At 35.4% G+C, this 20,421-nt stretch overlaps 1 protein-coding gene across 8 annotated transcripts in view; it reads right to left on the bottom strand.

The window, feature by feature from the left end:
* AGTPBP1 (ATP/GTP binding carboxypeptidase 1) overlaps positions 1 to 20,421 on the bottom strand; it is a 195,029-nt gene that overhangs the window by 53,131 nt on the left and 121,477 nt on the right. For all 8 annotated transcript variants that reach the window (XM_024252583.3, XM_024252588.3, XM_063714267.1 and 5 more), the window contains 3 exons: positions 20,054 to 20,137; positions 18,059 to 18,145; positions 17,827 to 17,975 (listed from right to left, as the gene is read on the bottom strand). In XM_024252583.3, coding sequence (XP_024108351.2) covers positions 17,827 to 17,975; positions 18,059 to 18,145; positions 20,054 to 20,137 — 320 coding nt within the window. The remainder of the gene's footprint in view (positions 1 to 17,826; positions 17,976 to 18,058; positions 18,146 to 20,053; positions 20,138 to 20,421) is intronic.

Genomic DNA, 20,421 nt, shown 5'->3' on the forward strand with positions numbered 1-20,421 from the left:
CCAGCCCACCAGCACTGCTGCTGCCCCCACTCAAACACTTTAAGGGGAGCCTAGGGATCACCCCAGCCATCCTCGTTACAGCCAGAGCCCCTATAAATCACGTGAGGGGCTTGCGGCCTGCCTGGCCTGGCTCCCCCACCATCCCCAATACCAGAGCATACCTAGGAGCCTAGGGATCGCTCAACCATGTCAACCAATGCTGGCACCTGAGCACTCCTCCCAGGGGTCTGAGGATGGGCCACCTCACCTGCCACTACCACCGCAGCTGGCACACACTCACACATACCACCTGTGGGTCTGGGGACTGGACCACCCAGCCTGTCACAGCCACCACCAACACTAGCACAGACCGCTTAGGAGGCAGAGGGTTGTCCCACCCTGATCCTTCCATTGCTCATGCTATGCCTGTTGCTCAGGAGCCAAAGGACCCACCCACCTATCTGGCCCAAAGCTGCAACTGCCAGCATCTGAGAAAGCTGCATGGGGGCCCAAGAACTGGCCCACTTAGACCCACTAACACCAGTCATGCTGGGTCCTAAGGACAGGAATCTTTGGCCTGCTGTTGCCACCACTAGTGCCCAAGGAATGGCCGACCTGGCATCCTCATTCCCAGCAAATTTCACCACAGCCACCACTAACAACCACACCCTAAGCCAATGAAGAAATTACAGGGGCCACATTACTGCATCCACCCAGAATCAAAGCCACAGTGCCCTATCCAGCCAATATCATAGACTTGCCTTCAGAAAAAAGTCCTCCCCATGAAAGTAAATAAAAAAAATTGGAAGATTCGACTGTTATACCAGATGTGCCAATAATAACACAAGGACACAAGAAACAGAAACACGAAAAAACAAGAAAATATGCCACCTTCAAAGCAACCAATAATTCTCCAGCAACAGATTCCAACGAGAAAGAAATACATGAAATGCTGGAAAAGTAATTCAAAATAATGGTATCAAAGAAGCTCAGTGAGATACAAGAGAACACAGATAAACAATACAAAGAAATCAGAAAAACAATTCAGATGATAGGTGAGAAATTTAACAACAAAACAGATAGCATTTTTTAAAAAGCAAACAAATACTGGAACTGAAGAACATTCATTGAATGATAGAAAAAAATATATTAGAGAGCTTCGACAATAGACTAAAGCAGAGGACAGAATTTCAGAACTTAAAGACAAGTGTTTTCAAATAACCCAGTCAGGCACAAATAAAGAAAAAAAGAATAAAAAAGAATGAACAAAGCCTACATGACATATGGCACACCATAAAGCAAACACATATTCAATTTTTTGGTGTTTCAGGAAGCAAAGAAAAGATGTGAGGGAAAGTAAACCTACTTAACAAAATAAACAGCTGAGAGGCAGAACAAGATGGCCAAATAGAAGCCTCCAGTGATCACCGCCCCCCACTCCACGCCCCACAATAGGAACACCAAATTGAACAACTATCCATGCAAGAAAGCACCTTTTTAAGAACCAAAAATCAGGTGAGCGATCATACCAAGGAAATAAACTGAAGAGGGTAGGAAAGACAATCTGGAATTGCTCACACCACCCCCGCAGTCCAGCAGCAGCGGCCACATGGAGCAGAGAATCTGTGTGCTTCAGGGAGAGAACATGCAGTGACTGTGGGACTTTGCATTGGAACTCAGTGCTGTCAATGTCACAGCAGAAGGCAACACTAGGCAGAACTCAGCCAGTGTTCACGAAGGGAGTATTTAGACTGACCTAGCCAGATGGGAACTGCCCATCCCAGCTGTTGGAACCTGAGTTCCGGCTAGCCCCACCACTGCAGGCTAAGGCACTCTGGCGTCCTACATAAACTTGAAAGGCAGTCTAGGTCACAAGAACTGAAATTCTGGACAAGTCCTGGTGCTGTGCTGGGCTCAGAGCCAGTGAATGTGGGGTGCATGCGGCCCAGTGGGACACCAATCAGAGCAGCCAAGGGAGTACACATCACCCCTCCCCCAACCCCAGGAAGCACAGCTTGTAGGTGCAGGAGAGACTCCTTCTTTCCGCTTGAGAGCGGAGATGGGATAATAAAAAGGTCTTTGTCTTGTAACTTGGATACCAACTCAGCCACAGTAAAACAGGGTACCAGGCAGAGTCCTGAGGCCACCATTACAGGCCCCAGGCCCCAGCTGACATTTCTAAACACACCCTGGGCCAGAAGGGAACCCACTGCCTTGAAGGGAACAACCCAGTCCTGGCAGGATTCATTACCTGCTGGCTAAAGAGCCCTTGGGCCTTTGGGCCTTGGGCCTTGAATAAACATCAGTGGTACTCAGGCAGTTCTCACTGTAAGCCTTGGACATGCTGGCTTCAGGGGGTGGCCACAGGGAGGTAATACTTTTGCTCAAGGAAATACTTTTTTTTTTTGCCCAAGGAAATACTTTTGCTCAAGGAAAGGAGAGAGAAGAGTAAAGGGGATTTTATCTTGCAGCTTGGTCACCAGCTTGACAACAGTACCAAGAGGGCTCCCAGGGTCCCCGATTTCAGGCCTTGGCTTCTGGACAGCATTTCTGGACCTGCCCCGGGCCAGAGAGGAGCCTGCTGCCCTGAAGGGAGAGACCCAGGCCTGACAGCATTCACCACAAGCTGACTGAAGAGACCTCGTGCTTTGACGGAACATTGGCAGGAGCCAGGCAGTACTCAACGCAGGCCTGGGATGGTGAGGGATATGGGAAAAGACTTTTCTGCATGAAGAAAAGAGACGGAAGAGTGGGAAGAACTTTGTCTTGCAGTTTGAGTGCCAGCTTAGCTGCAGTAGAATAGAACACCAAGTAGATTCCTAACATTCCCGACTCTAGGCCCTGAATCCTGTACAGCATTCTGGAACCTGCCCTGGGCCGAGGGAAGTTCATTGCGCTGAAGGGTAGGACACAAGCCCGGCTGGAAAGCCCTTGAGCCTTGAGTGAACACATCAGCAGTAGCTAGGCAGTGGTTGCCGCGGGCTTTGGGCAGGACCCAGTGCTATGCTGGCTTTGTGTCTGACCCAGTATAGTACCAGCGGTGGTGGCCACAGGGTTGCTCGAATCATCTCTCCCCTAGCTCCAGGCAACTCAGCACAGAGAGACAGACTCTGTTTGTTTGGGAGAAACTAAATGAAGAGAACAAGAGCCTCTGCCTGATAATCCAAGAAATTATCTTGTATCTCACCGAAGGCCATAAAGGTGGTATCTCTACAAGTCTGCAAGAGTCACAGTATTACCGGGCTTGGGTCCCCGCTAATGCAGATATGGCTGCAGTGACCAAAGATTTAGATCACAACACTCAATTCCCTTGGAATATTTGGAAACCCTTCCCAAGAAAGATGGGTACAAATAAGCCCAGACTCTTAAGACTACAATAAATACCTAGCTCTTCAATATCCAAACACCAATGAACATCCGCAAGCATCAAGACCATCCAGGAAAACATGACCTCACCAAATGAACTAAGGCACCAGGGACCAATCCTGGAGAAACAGAAATATGTGATCTTTCAGACAGAGAATTCAAACTAGATGTTTTGAGGAAGCTCAGTGAAACTGAAGATAACAGAGAGAAGGAATTCAGAATCCTATGAGATGCATTTAACCAAGAGACTGAAATAATTTTTAAAAATCAAGCAGAAATTATGGCACTGAAAAGTTCAACTGACATACTGAAGAATGCATTATAGTCTCTCAGCAGCAGAAATGATCAAGTAGAAGAAAGAATTAGTGAGCCTGAAGACAGGCTATTTGAAAACACACAGAGAAGACAAAAGAAAAAAAAGAATAAAATGAAGTATGCCTACAATATCGAGGCATACTTCAATATCCTCAAAAGGACAAATTTAAGAGTTATTGGCCTTAAATAGGAGGTAGAGAAAGAGATAAGGTAAAAAGTTTATTCAAAGGGATAATATCAGAGAACTCTCCAAACCTAGAGAAAGATATCAACATGCAAGTACAAGAAGGCTATAGAACACCACGCAGATTTAACCCCAAGACTACTTCCAGCCATTTAATAATCAAACTCCTAAAGGTCAAGGATAAAGAAAGGATCCTAAAAGCAGCAAGAGAAAAGAAACAAATAACATGCAAAGGAACTCCAATATATCTGGTAGCAGACTTTTCAGTAGAAACCTTACAGGTCAGGAGAAAGTGGCATGCCATATTTAAAGCACTGAAGTTTAAGCCTTTCATCCTAGAATAGTAAGTACATCCATTGAAAATATCCTTCAAACATGAAGGAGAAATAAAGACTTCCCCAGACAAAAAAAAGCTGGGGGAATTCATCAACATCAAATACCTGTCCTACAAGAGATGCTAAAGGGAGTTCTTCATTCTGAAAGAAAAGGACATTAATAAGCAATAAGAAATCATCAGAAAGTACAAAATTCAATGGTAATATAACTACACAGAAATACACAGAATATTATAATACTGTAATTGTGGTGAGTAAACTACTCATATGTTGAGTAGAAAGACAAAAAGATGAACCTATCAAAAATAATGATAAAACTTTTCAAGGCATAGAATAATAAGATATAAATAGAAACAACAAAAAGTCAAAAAGTGAGGAGGGATGAAATTAAAGTATAGAGTTTTTATTAGTTTCCTTTTTGCTTGTTTGTTACTCTGTTTGTTTTTACAATCCATGTTGTCATTCAGTTTAAAATAACGGGTTACAAGATGTTATCTGCGAGCCTCACAGTAATCTCAAAAAACCTACAACAGATACACAGAAAATAAAAAAAGAAATTAAAAAATATCACCTGAGAAAATCACCTTCACAAAAGGGAAGACAGGAAAGAAAGAGGGAAAGAAGAGAGGACCACAAAACAATTGGAAAACAACAAAATGGCAGGAGTAAGTCCTTACTTGTCAATAACAATGAATGTAACTTGACCAAACTCTCCAACAAAAGGAAACAATCAACAGGGTGAAGAAACAACCTGTCAAATGGGAGAAAATATTTACAAACTATTTATCTGACAAGGGTTTAGTATCCAAAATATACAAGGAACTCAAACAGCTCAATAGTAAAAAATAATCATAATAATCTCATTAAAAAGTAGGCAAAGGACATAGACATTTCTCAAAAAGAAGATATACAAATGGCCAACAGGCATATGAAAAAATGTTCAACATCACTAATCATCAGGGAAATGCAAATCAAACTACAATGAGATATCATCTTACCCCAGTTAAAATGGCAATTATTAAAAAGAGGGAAAAAAAACAGATGTTAGTGAGGATGTGGAGAAAAGAGAACTCTTACACACTGTTGGTGGGAACGTAAATTAGTGTAGTCACTATAGAAAACAGTACAGAAATTTCTCAAAAAACTAAAAATAAAACAACATAAGATCCAGCAATCCCACTACTGGGTATTATCCGAAGTAAAGGAAATCAGTATACTGAAAGGATACCTACACCCACCCCATGTTTATTGTAGCACTATTCACAATAGCAAAGACATGAATCAACCTCAGCATCCATCAATGGATGAATGAATATAGAAAATGATATATATACACAATGAAATACAATGTGGCCATAAAAAATGAAATCATGTCCTTTGCAGCAACATAGATGGAACTGGAAGTCTTTATGTCAAGTGAAATAAACCAGGCATAGAAAGACAAATATTGCACGTTCTCACTCATATGTGGTAGGTAAAAAAGTTGATCTCATGGAAGTAGAAAGTAAAATAATAGATACAAAAGCTGAGAAGGGTGTGAGGGAGGGATAAGGGGGATGAAGAGAGGTTGGTTAATGAGTGTAAATATATAGTTCAAGAAAAGAAATGAGTTTTAATGTTCTATAGCAGAGTCGGGTGACTATCAGTAACAATATATTGTATATTTCAAAATGGCTAGATGAGGGGACTTAAAATATTTCTAACATATAGAAATGATAAATCATCAAGGTGATGGATATCCTAAATACCCTGACTTGATTGTTACACATTCTATACATGTAACAAAATATCACATATACCCCACAAATATGTGCAAATATTATGTATCAATTTTTAAAAGTTAACTATATAAAGTAGTGAAAGGTTCACGTTGAGGTCAAAGGGCACTTTAGATTTGTCTCATGTGTTCTAATGTTATAAAAAACAACTATTCTTACATTACATTTAAAACAATGTATTCTCATATCACATTTAAAACAATCATATTAAATGTTGGTCACAGTGAAGTTAGCTATACTTGGATATTCTGACTGTAACAAAAACCATTTGGACAAAGTATGCCCCAGCAAGAATCAATCAAATGAGGTAAACTCAGACTCAATAAACCAGTCTATTCAACCTGATATAGTAATAGAAAGCCTATATCTGAGCAAGATTTATTCATTAGCAAAACGATAAACCTTCATGTACATAAAACAAGTGTGCTTAAAACTGTCCATTTTTTGCCTCAAATATAGATAATCAAAATATTAAATTGCCAGAGTAACATCCAATGGCACTAGCCCCTAATAATATCCAAGTAAAGGCCATAGTTTTACTGAGAACATGGTTAATATTATGTGCAAATACAAAGAAAGATGAGGTGTTTTAGGTCATAATCATTAATGTACTATAAATAAATCACAGATTTGTAAAATGTTGGAGGTGATGTTAACACCCTCATTTAACAGAGGAGGAGAACAAGAAAAGTTTAAAGTGGAGCTCTAATAAACCTGAAGGCACCTATCGTAAGCTGCACGTTATTTACACCCAATGACTCTACGTAGAAAAAAATACATGCTTCTAACATGTCTAGTATTACAGCTGCGATTTCCGATTCAGATTCAGGTGGCTGCCATTATCCTCCAGTCTCAGAATTTGATTTTTCATCCCAACCAAAGAAGAAATAAATAAATCCAATAAGCAGCACATATAAAACCACATGATCCAGGCCTTCACATTACTAGAAGACAGAATATAACAAACTTTAAATTGTTTATAAACAGTAAAATGAGCAAAGATATAGAGGATAGATGGGACAATAAAATCGGGGTTGAAATCCTTAAAGTAGATTTTAGAACAAAAAATATTTAATAAGAAAAAGGAGGAATTTTATAATGACAAAGTCACAATTCATAATGAAAATATAATAATACTTAATATCAATGCATCCGATAAGATGAACCTCCTACATAAAGCAGAAACTACAGGAGATATAAGCAGAAATCAACAGGGACATACTATTGATATAGTCTTCAAAACACCACTCTCAGAATAAGATAGAACAATTGAACAAGAAAACAAAATATAGAGAACCAAATAACATAATCAATGTGGCAATTTTTACATCTAAATGTCAAATGTCTCATCCTGATACAGATGAAAAATATATCTTCTTATGTGAAGAAGATATATTCTTTATCATCTTCTTCTCAACAGCACATGATACATTCACAAAAATTGATAATATATATGACAATATATTATCAGCAAATTTTAAGCAAAGATATCTTCTTTGCTTGGAATTTGATGATAATATATTAATATAAGAAGATATAAGTAATATGTCTTCTTCTCAATAGCACAATACATTCATAAAAACTGATAAGATATTACATCACAGGGAAAACAACAGCAAATTTCACAAAATAGAAATAGTACAAACTCTGATCACAGTGTACTAAAACTAGAAATTACAAACAAAATGAAAAAACAAACAGGGAGAGAACCCATGCAGGAGGATGGAAGGAAGGCTGATTTGGGATATCAGACCCTCAATAGGGTGAAGGAAGGCATCTGTCCAAACAGACAACAGGGAGATTGTTACATAAACTGGAATTGATCAAACAAGTTAATATATTACGGATAATGGGGCCCAAAATTATCTCTGTTGGAGAAGAAAGTTGTAAATATGGAAAGAAAACAAGAATAAAGCCTGTGTTATTTGCTCAAAAGTTAAGGTATAAGTATAATCTCATGGAGTGTATGTGTGTGTTTGTGTGATTATATACACACATACATAAACATGTACATACAAATATGGAAACCACTACAAATGTGAATTTCTGTGTAAATATTATGTATGTATTAAATATACTCCCTAATTGTTCATTGAGATAGTTTGTAAACAGTAACAACCCAACAGCAATGTGTATACCAAGTGTACAGATCTTGGTTTTTAAGAAAATTTCTTTTTTTTTTTTGAGACGGAGTTTCGCTCTTGTTGCCCAGGCTGGAGTGCAATGGCGTGATCTTGGCTCACTGCAACCTCCACCTCCCAGGTTCAAGCGATTCTCCTGCCTCAGCCTCCCAGGTAGCTGGGATTACAGGCATGTGCCTGGCTAATTTTTGTACTTTTAGTAGAGACGGGGTTTCACCATGTTGATCAGGCTAGTCTCGAACTCCTGACCTGGTGATCTGCCTGCCTTGGCCTCCCAAAGTGCTGGGATTACAGACGTGAGCCACTGCGCCCAGCCAGATCTTGGTTTTTAAACACCATTCACTACTAAAGTAAAACGGCACTCTTTGAAGAAATGGCAGATTTCATTCAGGGGCAGAGAAAAGCAAGATGGGCCTTGTTGTGCTAAAAAGCAAGGGCACCCATAAGGAATGATAGGGATATCTCAAAAGGGCACACACACCAGCATGAATGGTATCCCACTGGCCAAATCCTGGACAATTTGAATATCAAAATAAATAATGATAGCAACAGATTATAACTCATTGAGTCAAATAGGAAACCCAGTCTATACTGATAATAATACATTAAAAGCTTGAGAAGGAACACGATATTTAGATAGTCTAAAAGTACCTCAATGTATAATACTAATTACAAAGAGAAAAAGGAAATGTAGGAAAGCCACACACCTAAATAATATTAAACTGTAAAGAGCACCCCAAAAGGTAAAAATGTATGAGGAACATTTGTCAGGGGGACTAATCCATTCTAGGGAGGCAGAGGAGACTTGAATTAACTAACGTGGGCAAAGCGGTGGGAATGCTACAGACTAGACTCCAAAATTGTACTTTACTGCCTGGTTCCAAACATGTTCAATTTATGTAAGAAGGCAGTTGAAAATCCTCAAAAATCTGAGAGAAACAAAGATGGAGAGAAAGTGAAAGAGAAGCTTGGTACTGAAGCTCCAAGTCACTAAAATGCAAGACTGCCATCTAGTGGTAATTTCAGCAAATCCCTTCCAAGTAATGGGGGGGTAAGGGGGTGATGGATTGAAAGAGACACAGCACTATTTAGTGACATACATTCTCAAATTCAGTATTTCAAAGGCAGTATTCTCTTTACAATTAAAAATACAGTATGAAACATAAATATTTTTAAACTGCTTAACTTTAAGATCATTCACTTGTGAAAACCACTAAGTATTCAACAGAATCACTTTTCAAAAGCTCAAAGAAAAGGACAACTTGAAAGAGAAGCAACTGCCAGCCTGTTCCTTTTTGGTGACACTGCCAAAGAACAAGACCTCTACTGGGCACATTTTCTAGAATCCAACACTTAAATAGTACCCTAACCAGCACGCCCCAATCAAAAAAAAAAAAAATTACAGACAATAAGCTACTCTCCTAACTGATACTACTTCCTCATTTCAATCATGTATGACAATTAAATAAATACCTCCAGATGAAGAAGTTTCCACTGCACATACTTTCTGTGGCCATCAGCCCCCACCCTTAAAATGAATTATTGCTAGTTATAATTGCTTACAATGTTAAATTCTAGTTTACCAAAATATTGGTCCCTTTCTTTTAATTCTGTTAATGTTAAGACAAACCAGGATTTGCTTTATGTTGTACTGACCTAACAAATCTAAGTTTAATAAAATATTATATCTACCTAAACAGCTCCCATAGCTTCTACTAACTTCCTAGTTAAATACTTACGAATACATGGAAATAAAAAGAAAACTCACAATAGACAACTTCTCATCAGAATCTGGAAGGAATCTCTATTAAACTTAAGGCAGATGGAGCAAGACTGAAAAATCCAATGCAGAATATGCCTCATGATCTGTATCTTGTGGTTTAGGGGCTTTTTCTTTTTATTTTTGCATTTTACATTTTGGATCCCACAGCTAAAATAAGTGTCACACTAAATAAAAAATAAAGAAAACAATAAAGAAGCACAAAAATAGAAAGCATAAAAACCCAAACACATCAATTGTAAGAATTTTAAATAGGTTAAACTCATCTATTAAAAGACAAATGATCAAACAACAAAATCCAACCTCTTATTTATGAAAAAAAAAGCAAACATACATCAAGCAAATTCAAACCAATATAAAAACAGAATTCAAGGCAAAAGGTGCTGAATAAGATAAATGTGATAATTTTATACCATTAAAGGGATATGCAAAAGGAACATGGAAAACTTACAAAATTCTGTGTGCCAAGTAACATCGCATTAAAATAGAAAAAAAAATATTTTTTAAATGAAGGCTTGACAGAAACACAACATAATTAAAAGACTGTTAAGTATTTTTAAGTCTTAGGTAGATAGAGAAGACAAAAAATAAACAAGGATATAGAAAGTTGAATAGATGTATAATATTAAATATGAAACAATATATTTTTGGGGGACAGAGTCTCACTATGTTACCCAGGCTGGAGTGCAATAGCACAATCTCAGCTCACTGCAACCTCCACTTCCCGAGTTCAAGCTATTCCCCTGCCTCAGCCTCCTGAGTAGCTGGGATTACAGGTTCGCGCCACCAAGCCTGGCTAATTTTTTCTATTTTTAGTAGAGATGGGGTTTCACCATGTTGGTCAGGCTGGTCTCAAACTCCTGACCTTGTGATCTACCTACCTCAGCCTCCCAAAGTGCTGGGATTACAGGCATAAGCCACCATGCCCAGCCAAATATGAAATAATAATAAATCTCTCTCTATATATATTGGTGTCTACCCCCCAGTTCCTGGCTCAGAGCTCCTAAAACCCTTGTCATTTCCTAAGCAATGGAGGTGCCAGAAACATCTTTTGTTGTAGTATTTGGTCTTTGACCCCACTCCCTGACAAAGAGTTTCTAAATCTTTTAGAACTTCCTGGTGATAGAAACAACTTCTATTCTAATGAGGCAGCTCTTGGTGTACTCTTTGATGGGGATTGGTCACCAAAAAGACCAAGCCATGATAAGAAGCTTGGAACTTTCAGCCCCAAACTCCATCCTCAAGGGAAAGGAAAGGAGCTATAAACTGAGTTAATAATCATATCAACGTGATGAAGCCTCCATAAAAATCTCCAAAACACGGGATTCAGAGAACTTCTGAGTGGTGAATGCATCCACATGCCAGAAGGGTGGTGCACTCCAACTTCATGGGGAAAAAAGCTCCTGTACCTGGGACCCTTCTGGACCTACCCGTTCATCGGGCTGTTCATCTGAATCCTTAAATCTATCCTTTATAATGAACCGGGAATCGTAATTCAGTGTTTCCCTGAGTCCTGTGAGCTGCCATAGCAAATTATCAAAATGAGGAGGGTTATGGGACCCCCTGTTTGTAACCAAGTCAGAGAGAAGTATGGTAACCTGGGAACCCACTACTGTTGACTGGCATCTGTAGTGAGGGGCAGTCGTGGGGGACTGAGTCCTTAATCCTTGAGGTCTACACTAACTCCAGGTAGTTTGTATCATAACTGAATTGTAGGAAGGACACCCAGTTGGTGTCTGGAGAGTAGAAGAACTGGAATGTGTGGAGAAAATAATCCCCACACATTTGGGCACAGAAGTGTGGGAAGTGGTGTGAGTAGTAGGAAGAAAAACAGGGTTTTTTTTTCTCCTCACTAAACAATGTATGTTACATTATGTTGCCTAAAAAGAATGAATATTATTTTCCAAGTGCCCATGAACACAAAAACTGACCAGATATTAGGCCACAAAAAATTACTGCAAATCATAAATTCCACGTCAGCGAACAAAATGGATTAAAATTTGAAATGAGAAAAGTCTTCACAAAAATAATACAACCAACTAAAATGTAAACTCTTGCCTAAATAATTCTAATCTAAAGGATACCAACATTACATACAAGTAATACAAAAAATAACAAGGAGATCTTAATATTAAAATTTGAGAGGGGAATACAGAAGTTGTAATCAAGAGAAAATTTGAAACTTAAATACTTTGATCAACAGACAAAAATAAATTTAGGTAAAATACTAGAAGTTAGAAAAAGAAAAAAAATCAACCTGCAGAGAGGTAAAGAGAGAAATTAATAAGTATAAAAAATTCCAATAGAAATAATGAATAAACCAGCTTTTTAAAATTATAAAACAAAATAAAATTAAGTTTTAAGTACCAAAAAATTGGAAAAAACTAAGCCAGAGAATAAGCAAATATACATATTGCAGATAGCACACAAATTTCTGCTACTGAATTTTTAAAATCTAAATGTCACTGACATAAAAATATATAATACAAATTATCAAGACTCCCTCAACAAAAAATAAAAAACTAGTCTAGACTGAGTTATAGAAAACTCTGAAAAAGTCCAAAAGCACCCCCTCTCACCCAATTAAAGGGTACAAAATCAGACAGTTTTAGAGGCACATTTTTTGCAAATTTCATTAAAACATATGTTATTTAAACTGCTCCAGAACATAGGGTGCAGAAATAAAAGCCTTTACATTTAAGTGTTCAAAGTAAGATCAGCCTCCCTCCAAAACTAGACAAAGATAGTTCTCGAAAAAGGAAACTGACTTGTCTAACTTATGATGTAAAACCTTTAAAGAAAATTTTAACAAATCAAAAGTAGCTGTATCATAAAAGATCAATTCACACAGCCAAGCTGACTTATTCCTAAAATCCAAGGGTGGCTTAATAATACGAATATTATTAACATAATACAACACATCCAAAGGTTATAGACTAATATGGTCACATTACATTCATTGATAAATGCAAAAAAATTCTTAAATCTGATTTTTTAAAAAAAGAAATTCTTTATTTCTATTTTTAGAAATAGAAAAATATGTATCTCAAAACAAGGATATGCTTAATGTAAATACTAGCAACATTCCCATTGAAGTTAAAATAAAATACAAGGATGCCCAGTGTATCCCATTTATCTTAAACATTGTCAAAATTCTATTCAAAAACAATGAAAGACACAATATAGCTATGAATCACAGAAATTCTAGGTATCAAGAAAATCCAAAGTACCAACTCAGAAACTATAATAACTAATAAAAAGTTCAGCAAGAAGGTTGATTTTCAAGTAAATATATAAAAATCAAGTTTTCTAAATAGAAGTAATGTTTGAAAATAGGAGTACTCTTTCACAAAACTCACAAAAGAAACAAAGGTAAACAGAAATATAAAACTTACAAAAACTAAAAAACATAGGTGAAGGCATAAAAAAACTTGAATCAACAAAACAAAACATCATGTGCCTTAGTAGTAAGACTGGATATAAAATATTCTGTCTCTCCCAAACTATTCTACAAATTTAATCCAATGGAAATTTTTGGTATTTGATAAAATTATTGTGAATCATATTCAGAATAAACCATTCAGAAAAAAATAGGTAGAAAAGTCTGTAAATTGTTTTTGAAAATAACTACAGAATGTTAGACTATATTTTAAAGTCAAAATAAATTAGAAACACAGTGGCACTAGAGCAACAAGAAACCCCCAAACATAATTAGTGTGTATGTAGGACCATAGATTATGAGAACTGTGGTGTTTCAAACCAATGAGGACATATGTCTAAGAGGTCAAAATAATTGAATTCAAATTCAAAAAGTGAGGAATTATAAGCAAATTATGGTGGCATTTTATCAATCAGGCTCTAATCTGTTTTTACTAATCTGACCATTGTCTGTAACAGCCAAAACAGAGCAACAATGTTTAATGGCTTCTGAACGATATTTCGTACCTTTCGTTCATTCGTGGATCAGGTACGCAGTTGTAAATGTGAAATGTCTAACAATTCAATAAATTCATCAATGACACTTTAAAACTCTTTGAAGAAGGAATGAATTTAGTTGTAGCTACTTAAACCACTAAGAATAGGATTAAGTTAAATCCCAATTCACAGAAAATACCAAAATAAATCCGGATGGATGCTGTTAAATATAAACACTGAAAACATACTGTCAAATGCACTTCAAAAAGGCTGAACTAATTTAATACCTCACCAGCACTGTAGTACCCATTTTCCCTAGTCTTCAGCAACATATGTTCATTCTCTTTGAGAAATCCAACTTCTAGGAATTCATAGCAATAATCAGAAACATATATGTAAACAAATAATTAAGGGTATCTACTGCAAGACAGCTTATAATTTTGAAATGTGGAGAAAGACTTAAATCTTCAATCTGTTATCGTTCAAGTCATTTATTGTACCTTACTCAATAGAATATTACACAGACATTACTAATGATGCTGCTGAATAATATTTAACGGGCATGGGGAAAGTTTTTTTACAAATTATTGTACAGTTTAAAAAAATGTAGTGTTACACATGAGCTTTCATACTATAATCCCAAATCCGTAAAAGAGTAAAACTTAATTTTAAAATTATGTATGTGAATGTGAATAAGTTTAAGAACAGATAACAAAATGTTAAACAATGGTTTTTTTTGGATGCTCCCTTTCTAAAGTTTTTCCTTTAAACTGTTTTTAATTTACTTACTTTCTCATATTAAATATCTACTGTTTTATCATCAGAAAAACATGCATGTGTATCTGTCATACAGATACTTCTATGAATTATAAATACAAATATCTATGTATAATAATGTTTATCTCAGCAATATTTAAAATAGAAAGTAATCAGAAACAACTGTCTTACAAAGAAAGGTTTGGATAAATAAATTACAGTACTTCCATTGGATGTCTCTTAAAAATATGTTTCACAGGAATTTTTAATAACCAGAAAAAAATGCTGATAACATAAAATTTGATTAAAATACAGAACATGGAATTGCATTGGTTATGAGTCTTCTTTTTTAAAAATAAATGCATAACTATATGTAAGTAGAAATCATACACTGCATTATAAAAAAGGCTGGTAAGAAGCAACAAATGTTAAAGTGATTATCTCTCGATGATGCATTGTCAATGGTTTTATTTTTTTCTTAACACCATTCTGTTTTCCAAATTCACTACATAGTGAGTTTAGAAAGTGTGATATACATACAAGAATATCCAAAGGAGAAGGGGGAAGAAGGAGAGGAAATTTAAAAATAAAGCAGCCATCTGTCCCACTGCTTTGAATTAGTTTTAATTACAGAATTTTATTCATTTTAAAATTTCAAATGACATTAGAGAAATTATTTTATCTATCACATAAAGGTATAGGTTTTTTTAAGAAACTGAGAAGCATTGCTCCAAAATGTATACTTTTAATTTAAAATGTTATATTTTTTAATAAAGTTTAAAGTGTTAAGAGTTCTATTTTAAGTGAATATAGTTAGTAAAAATGCAATCTACTTGTAGCACTTCTGAAAATTATATTGACTATTATATCAGGAATAAATATGCCTTTATATTTTACTCATAAGGAGCACCCACCATACCAATAAAATTAATTTAATTAATTGTTCTTTTCTCCTCTAAAAATATTATGTAGCATCATTACAAGTTAAATAGGGAAATCACTAGGTTTCTTTGCTTATTTTAATAATACTTTGAATGAGTTTCAATTAAGGTAATTTTTAAAGTTAATTGAAAGTTTAAGGTTAACATATTTCTGAGAAATATCACATTCCATAGTTAGTAGTTTAAAATCACAAAAGGATGTGAAATAGACTGCATCAAGAATATTCCTATCACTATTCACATAAACAATATACTCGCTGAACTTTCAGTCAAAATATACATATTTAAAAGAATAAACACTTAAAAATTAGTTACTTAAGCCATTTAAAAATCTTAGAAAAGTGTTTATAACTAAACCAGGTATTATGAAACTTAGTCTTCCTACAATTATTGCATTAAATAAATGAATCTGACTAAAGCTTTTTTTCATTCATGTGAAGTAATTCTAGAGTACACAATATCCTATTTTCCACATAAATAATGACAATTGGGAACAACCTCTTCAACTGTTGAAAGCTTTAATTTTCAGAAATGTCCCCTTAAATAGCATTATCATATTCATGCTTTTAACAACTTAGAGGATTTAAATGAAATGGATGATACAGCATTTCATGTCTCAGTTGTTAAAAGTTTTTCAATCTTTCCAACAAATGATTGAGACCTTGGAGATTTTGTAACTTGTCACACATATGTTTCTTCTCAAGCCCCAGTGTAAGTTTTTGTGTATGCCAGAAAAAAATTCTTTTCTTTTACACAATAAGATTGCCATTATAACATTAATACTTGAAACTTGATGTTTCAATTTTAAAATGCTGATATTAAGTTCATACAAGTATGTCATTTTCCACAGGCATAATGTTCCAGGCGTCTTACAAATAATCCTTAGTTTTGTATATATTAAAGTACTAAACACAAAAACATTGAATGAGGCTATATTTTTAAGATTTTTGTGGGTACAACTCAAGAGTTTTTTTTAAAACGGTCTCATGAGACAAATAGTAGGGAAAACCAGTGAAACAAAACACTAGTTCTTCGAAACAGTCAATAAAGCTAATAAACCTCTAGAGTTAGACTGACAAAGAAAAAAGAGAAGAAATTATCATTAGCAGGAATTAATTAGGAGCCATCAATACAGACCCTGCAGAAATCAAAAGGATAGTAAGAGAATATTACAAACAACCCTGCACATACATTTAGCAACTTAGAAGAAATGGACCAATTCCTAAAAAGCACAAACTATCACAACTCACTCAAGATAAAAGAGGTAATTTGAATAGCCCTAAAACTATTCAAGAAATTAAATTTCTAGCTGGGCGCATTGGCTCACACCTGCAATCCCAGCACTTTGGGAAGCCAAGGTGGGCAGATCACTTGAGGTCAGGAGTTCGAGACCAGCCTGGCCAACATGGTGAAACCCCATCTCTACTAAAAATACAAAAATTAGCCAGGCCTGGTGGCACGCACCTGTAGTGCTTGGCGGTCTGAGGTAGGGGAATCACGTGAACCTGAGAGGTGGAGGTTGCAGTGGGCCACAATCACACCACTGCACTCCAACTTGGGTAACAGAGCAAGACTCCATCTCAAAAAAAAAAAAAAAAAAAAAAAAAATTACATTTCTAGTTTAAAAGACTATCAAGAAAGGAAATCTCCAGATTCAGATGGTTTCATTGCAGAATTCTACCAAAGTTTAAGAATTAACACCAATGCTACACAAGTGCTTCCAGCAAATAAAAGGAGGGAACACTTCCAACTCATTTCATGAAGTAATACCATGATACCAAAATCAGATACAGTACCAAACAAACAAACAAAAAAGACAACTACAGACCAGTATCCCTCTTTAGTAGAAATGAAAAAATTATTAACAAAATATTAGCAATTTATACACAATGACCAAGCGGGGTTTATTCCACATTTTTTTTTTAATTAATAAATCCCACTTGGGATTTGTTTATCCCAAGTGGGGTTTATTCCAAATAAAAAAGGTTCATTCAGTGTTCAAAAATCAATCAATATAATATACCATATTATGGTAAAGAAGAAAAATTACACAATCAGATGTCGCCATCGGAGTATACATAATAAACCTTTAGTTCCATTCAATTTGGATGAAATCAATTATTACACTTTAAAGAACTTGTCTATACAAGAGTAACTCTTTTTCACCAACAAAAGCTTGACCTATTTCAAATGTTGCATAATATCTGAATTTTGAGAACTACAGAAAACAAGACACTGAAACATTTTTTAAAAGTTGATCATTTTTTTAAAAAAAATTCTTTTCCACAGTCAAGATGCCTACATGCCATCTCAATTGGGAAAGAAAATTGTCTTACCATAATTAAACTGACTGTTGGACTTTTCACAGTTAATGATGTTAAACCTGTAAGCAACACCTGGCCGCATTCCACTGACTTCAAAGTAAAACCACTGATGATAATGATTGCTGTTTATGTCTGAGTTCAGAATAAGATCATATTCATTTCTGAAAATAGAAGACAAAGAAATCTGATGAAAATTAGGAAATATCTGTGCACATACAAAATGAGAAAATCTTAAGTGACTTACTTTCTAATTTGAATTACTTTGCGCAGATTCCCAGACTCAAATTTGGAGTTAAATTTCAAAATATCTCCCTCTTCTGGAATGGTGTAACTAAATAAAAGTTTTAAAGTAAATGTATTAAAATACATTGCATTTAAACAGATGAGCAAAAAGTAAATAAAATTATAATTAAAAATACATCACTACTGCCATATCACCTTCCTCATTATTTTTAAGCTAAAGCACAAAACAAGCACAATCAATACATTAAATGTGGATAAGATTTATGGACAAAACTTGTAATTAGAGATTTGTTCTTATGTTTATACTGATATAGTAAGAACTCTTGCCTCACTGAATACATGTCATTTCTAAAATACTTATTTTTATACAAAAAAGAACATTTTTAAAACTGCTATGACCTGTACTGAGCAGCAATAATTCTCATAAACGATGCAGTTCTCTGAAGAAAATATTATTTTCAATTTGAAGAGCCAAATCACCTATTATCTTATTTAATTAGCATCAAGAAGCACACGTATTATCCTCATTTTATATATTGATTATTAAATAAGCATTTACCATGTATCTACTAGGTGCCAGATACTGTTTGAGACATATGTCTGCTTGGTTCCCTGACTGAATGCAAACTCTTGCTCTTCTGGAGCCTACTCTCTAATAAGAGAAGACTAGGACTCTAAGATGCTCAATAATTCTGTCCAAAATAGCACTGGTATGCCACACTCAGGGTTCCTGAGTTTCTGTTTCTACCACTTCTGCCTGTCTTATCTGACAAAGAATTATCAATGTTGAAGTAATTAAATAAATAAGGTATATGTTTCCTCTTTTTTATAACAGTATTATTTCAAATTTAGTCATTAGCTTTGCTACAGCTTATACTCTTATCTAACAAAACTTAAAAAAAAAAAAAAAAAAAGTGTTTTAGCCAGGCACAGTGGCTCACGCTTGTAATCCCGGCACTTTGGGAGGCCGAGGTGGTCAGATGACCTGGGGTCAGGAGTTCGAGACCATCCTGGCCAACATGGCAAAACTCCGTCTCTACTAAAAATACAAAAAAATTAGCCAGGCGTGGTGGCATGTGTCTGTAGTCCCAACTGCTCAGGAGGCTGAGGCAGGAGAATCGCTTAAGCCCAAGAGGCAGAGGTTACAGTGGGCTGAGATTGCACCACAGAACTCCAGCCTAGGAGACAGAGTGCATGGGACTCCATCTTAAAAAAAAAAAAAAAAAAAAAAAAAAAAAGTGTTTTTTTCCTCCACGTATGATTGGCAAGATGTGAAATTTTCCAAAAATATTAGTATGTTGAGGAAGAGAAGAAAGCCATTGAGGGGTAATTGAATTTCTCATATGAGAAGGCAGATGACTAAATAATAGTCAAACTCAATATTTGTAATTTTCATTTATTTACTTATATTTAAATCCTAAAATGTGATGATATCAGTGACAATCCTAAATAGTAAATGACTAACACATCAAGGATCACAAAAAAATGCATTCCAAAGATGGAGCAGGCAACCTAAATGACTGAGCCGATTATAAGCAGTGAGAGACAACAGGGTGTGGTGGGGACTGTGGAGAAGGATCAAGCAGATGCTCCTTCGAAAGAGATGGTAATTTGTTATCCTAATGAAATGAAGGCTCAGTATTGCAAGACAAGCCAGCATTTCATGTAAAATATCCACTCTCCTAAGTGAAAGTAATTTCAGTTTTTTAAAAATACAACATCATTGTGTAACCTTTACCTCAAGCCCATTAAAAATCTACCTAAAAGCAAATAAAATCTCGTGATAGAGTTAAGTAGGTAAACATGATTTACCATTACCATTACATCCCAAATGATGAAAACCTAATTAAGTCACAACTAGTTATAAATTAACTATATTTTTTATTATTTTAAAAACTACCAACATTTTTCACAGAATTTTTATCTTTTAGAAATAATACTAAAATTTTATAGAAAAACTTAAAACTAATAAAAGTTTATTAAAATCAAGACTTACTTTGGGTTATCTAAGTCATATACCACACGATCTATGATATCACTCTGATGTATTAGCCTTTCAATATCTTGAGCAATTTTTGTCCTGAAATCATAAAGGTTTAACCAAAATATATTATTATACACTAATGTACAACTTTCTCCAAAATAAATTTTGAATGAAAAAAGTGTATGATAAAAATTTCTTAAAATAAAAATGATCATTCCTCTATCTATATATTTTGCATACAAAAAAATTAGCAATACGTAACAAGACAAAAATCAGTATCAGAATTTGAGTTCTAGAAAATATCCACATAGAATACAGCCACAAGTCCAATCATTTAAAAAAAAAAACCTTGAATGTCTATTATGCCTTTCTACACAGAA

Source organism: Pongo abelii, chromosome 13 (genome assembly GCF_028885655.2).
Source record: "Pongo abelii isolate AG06213 chromosome 13, NHGRI_mPonAbe1-v2.0_pri, whole genome shotgun sequence".
Lineage (NCBI taxonomy): Eukaryota > Metazoa > Chordata > Mammalia > Primates > Hominidae > Pongo > Pongo abelii.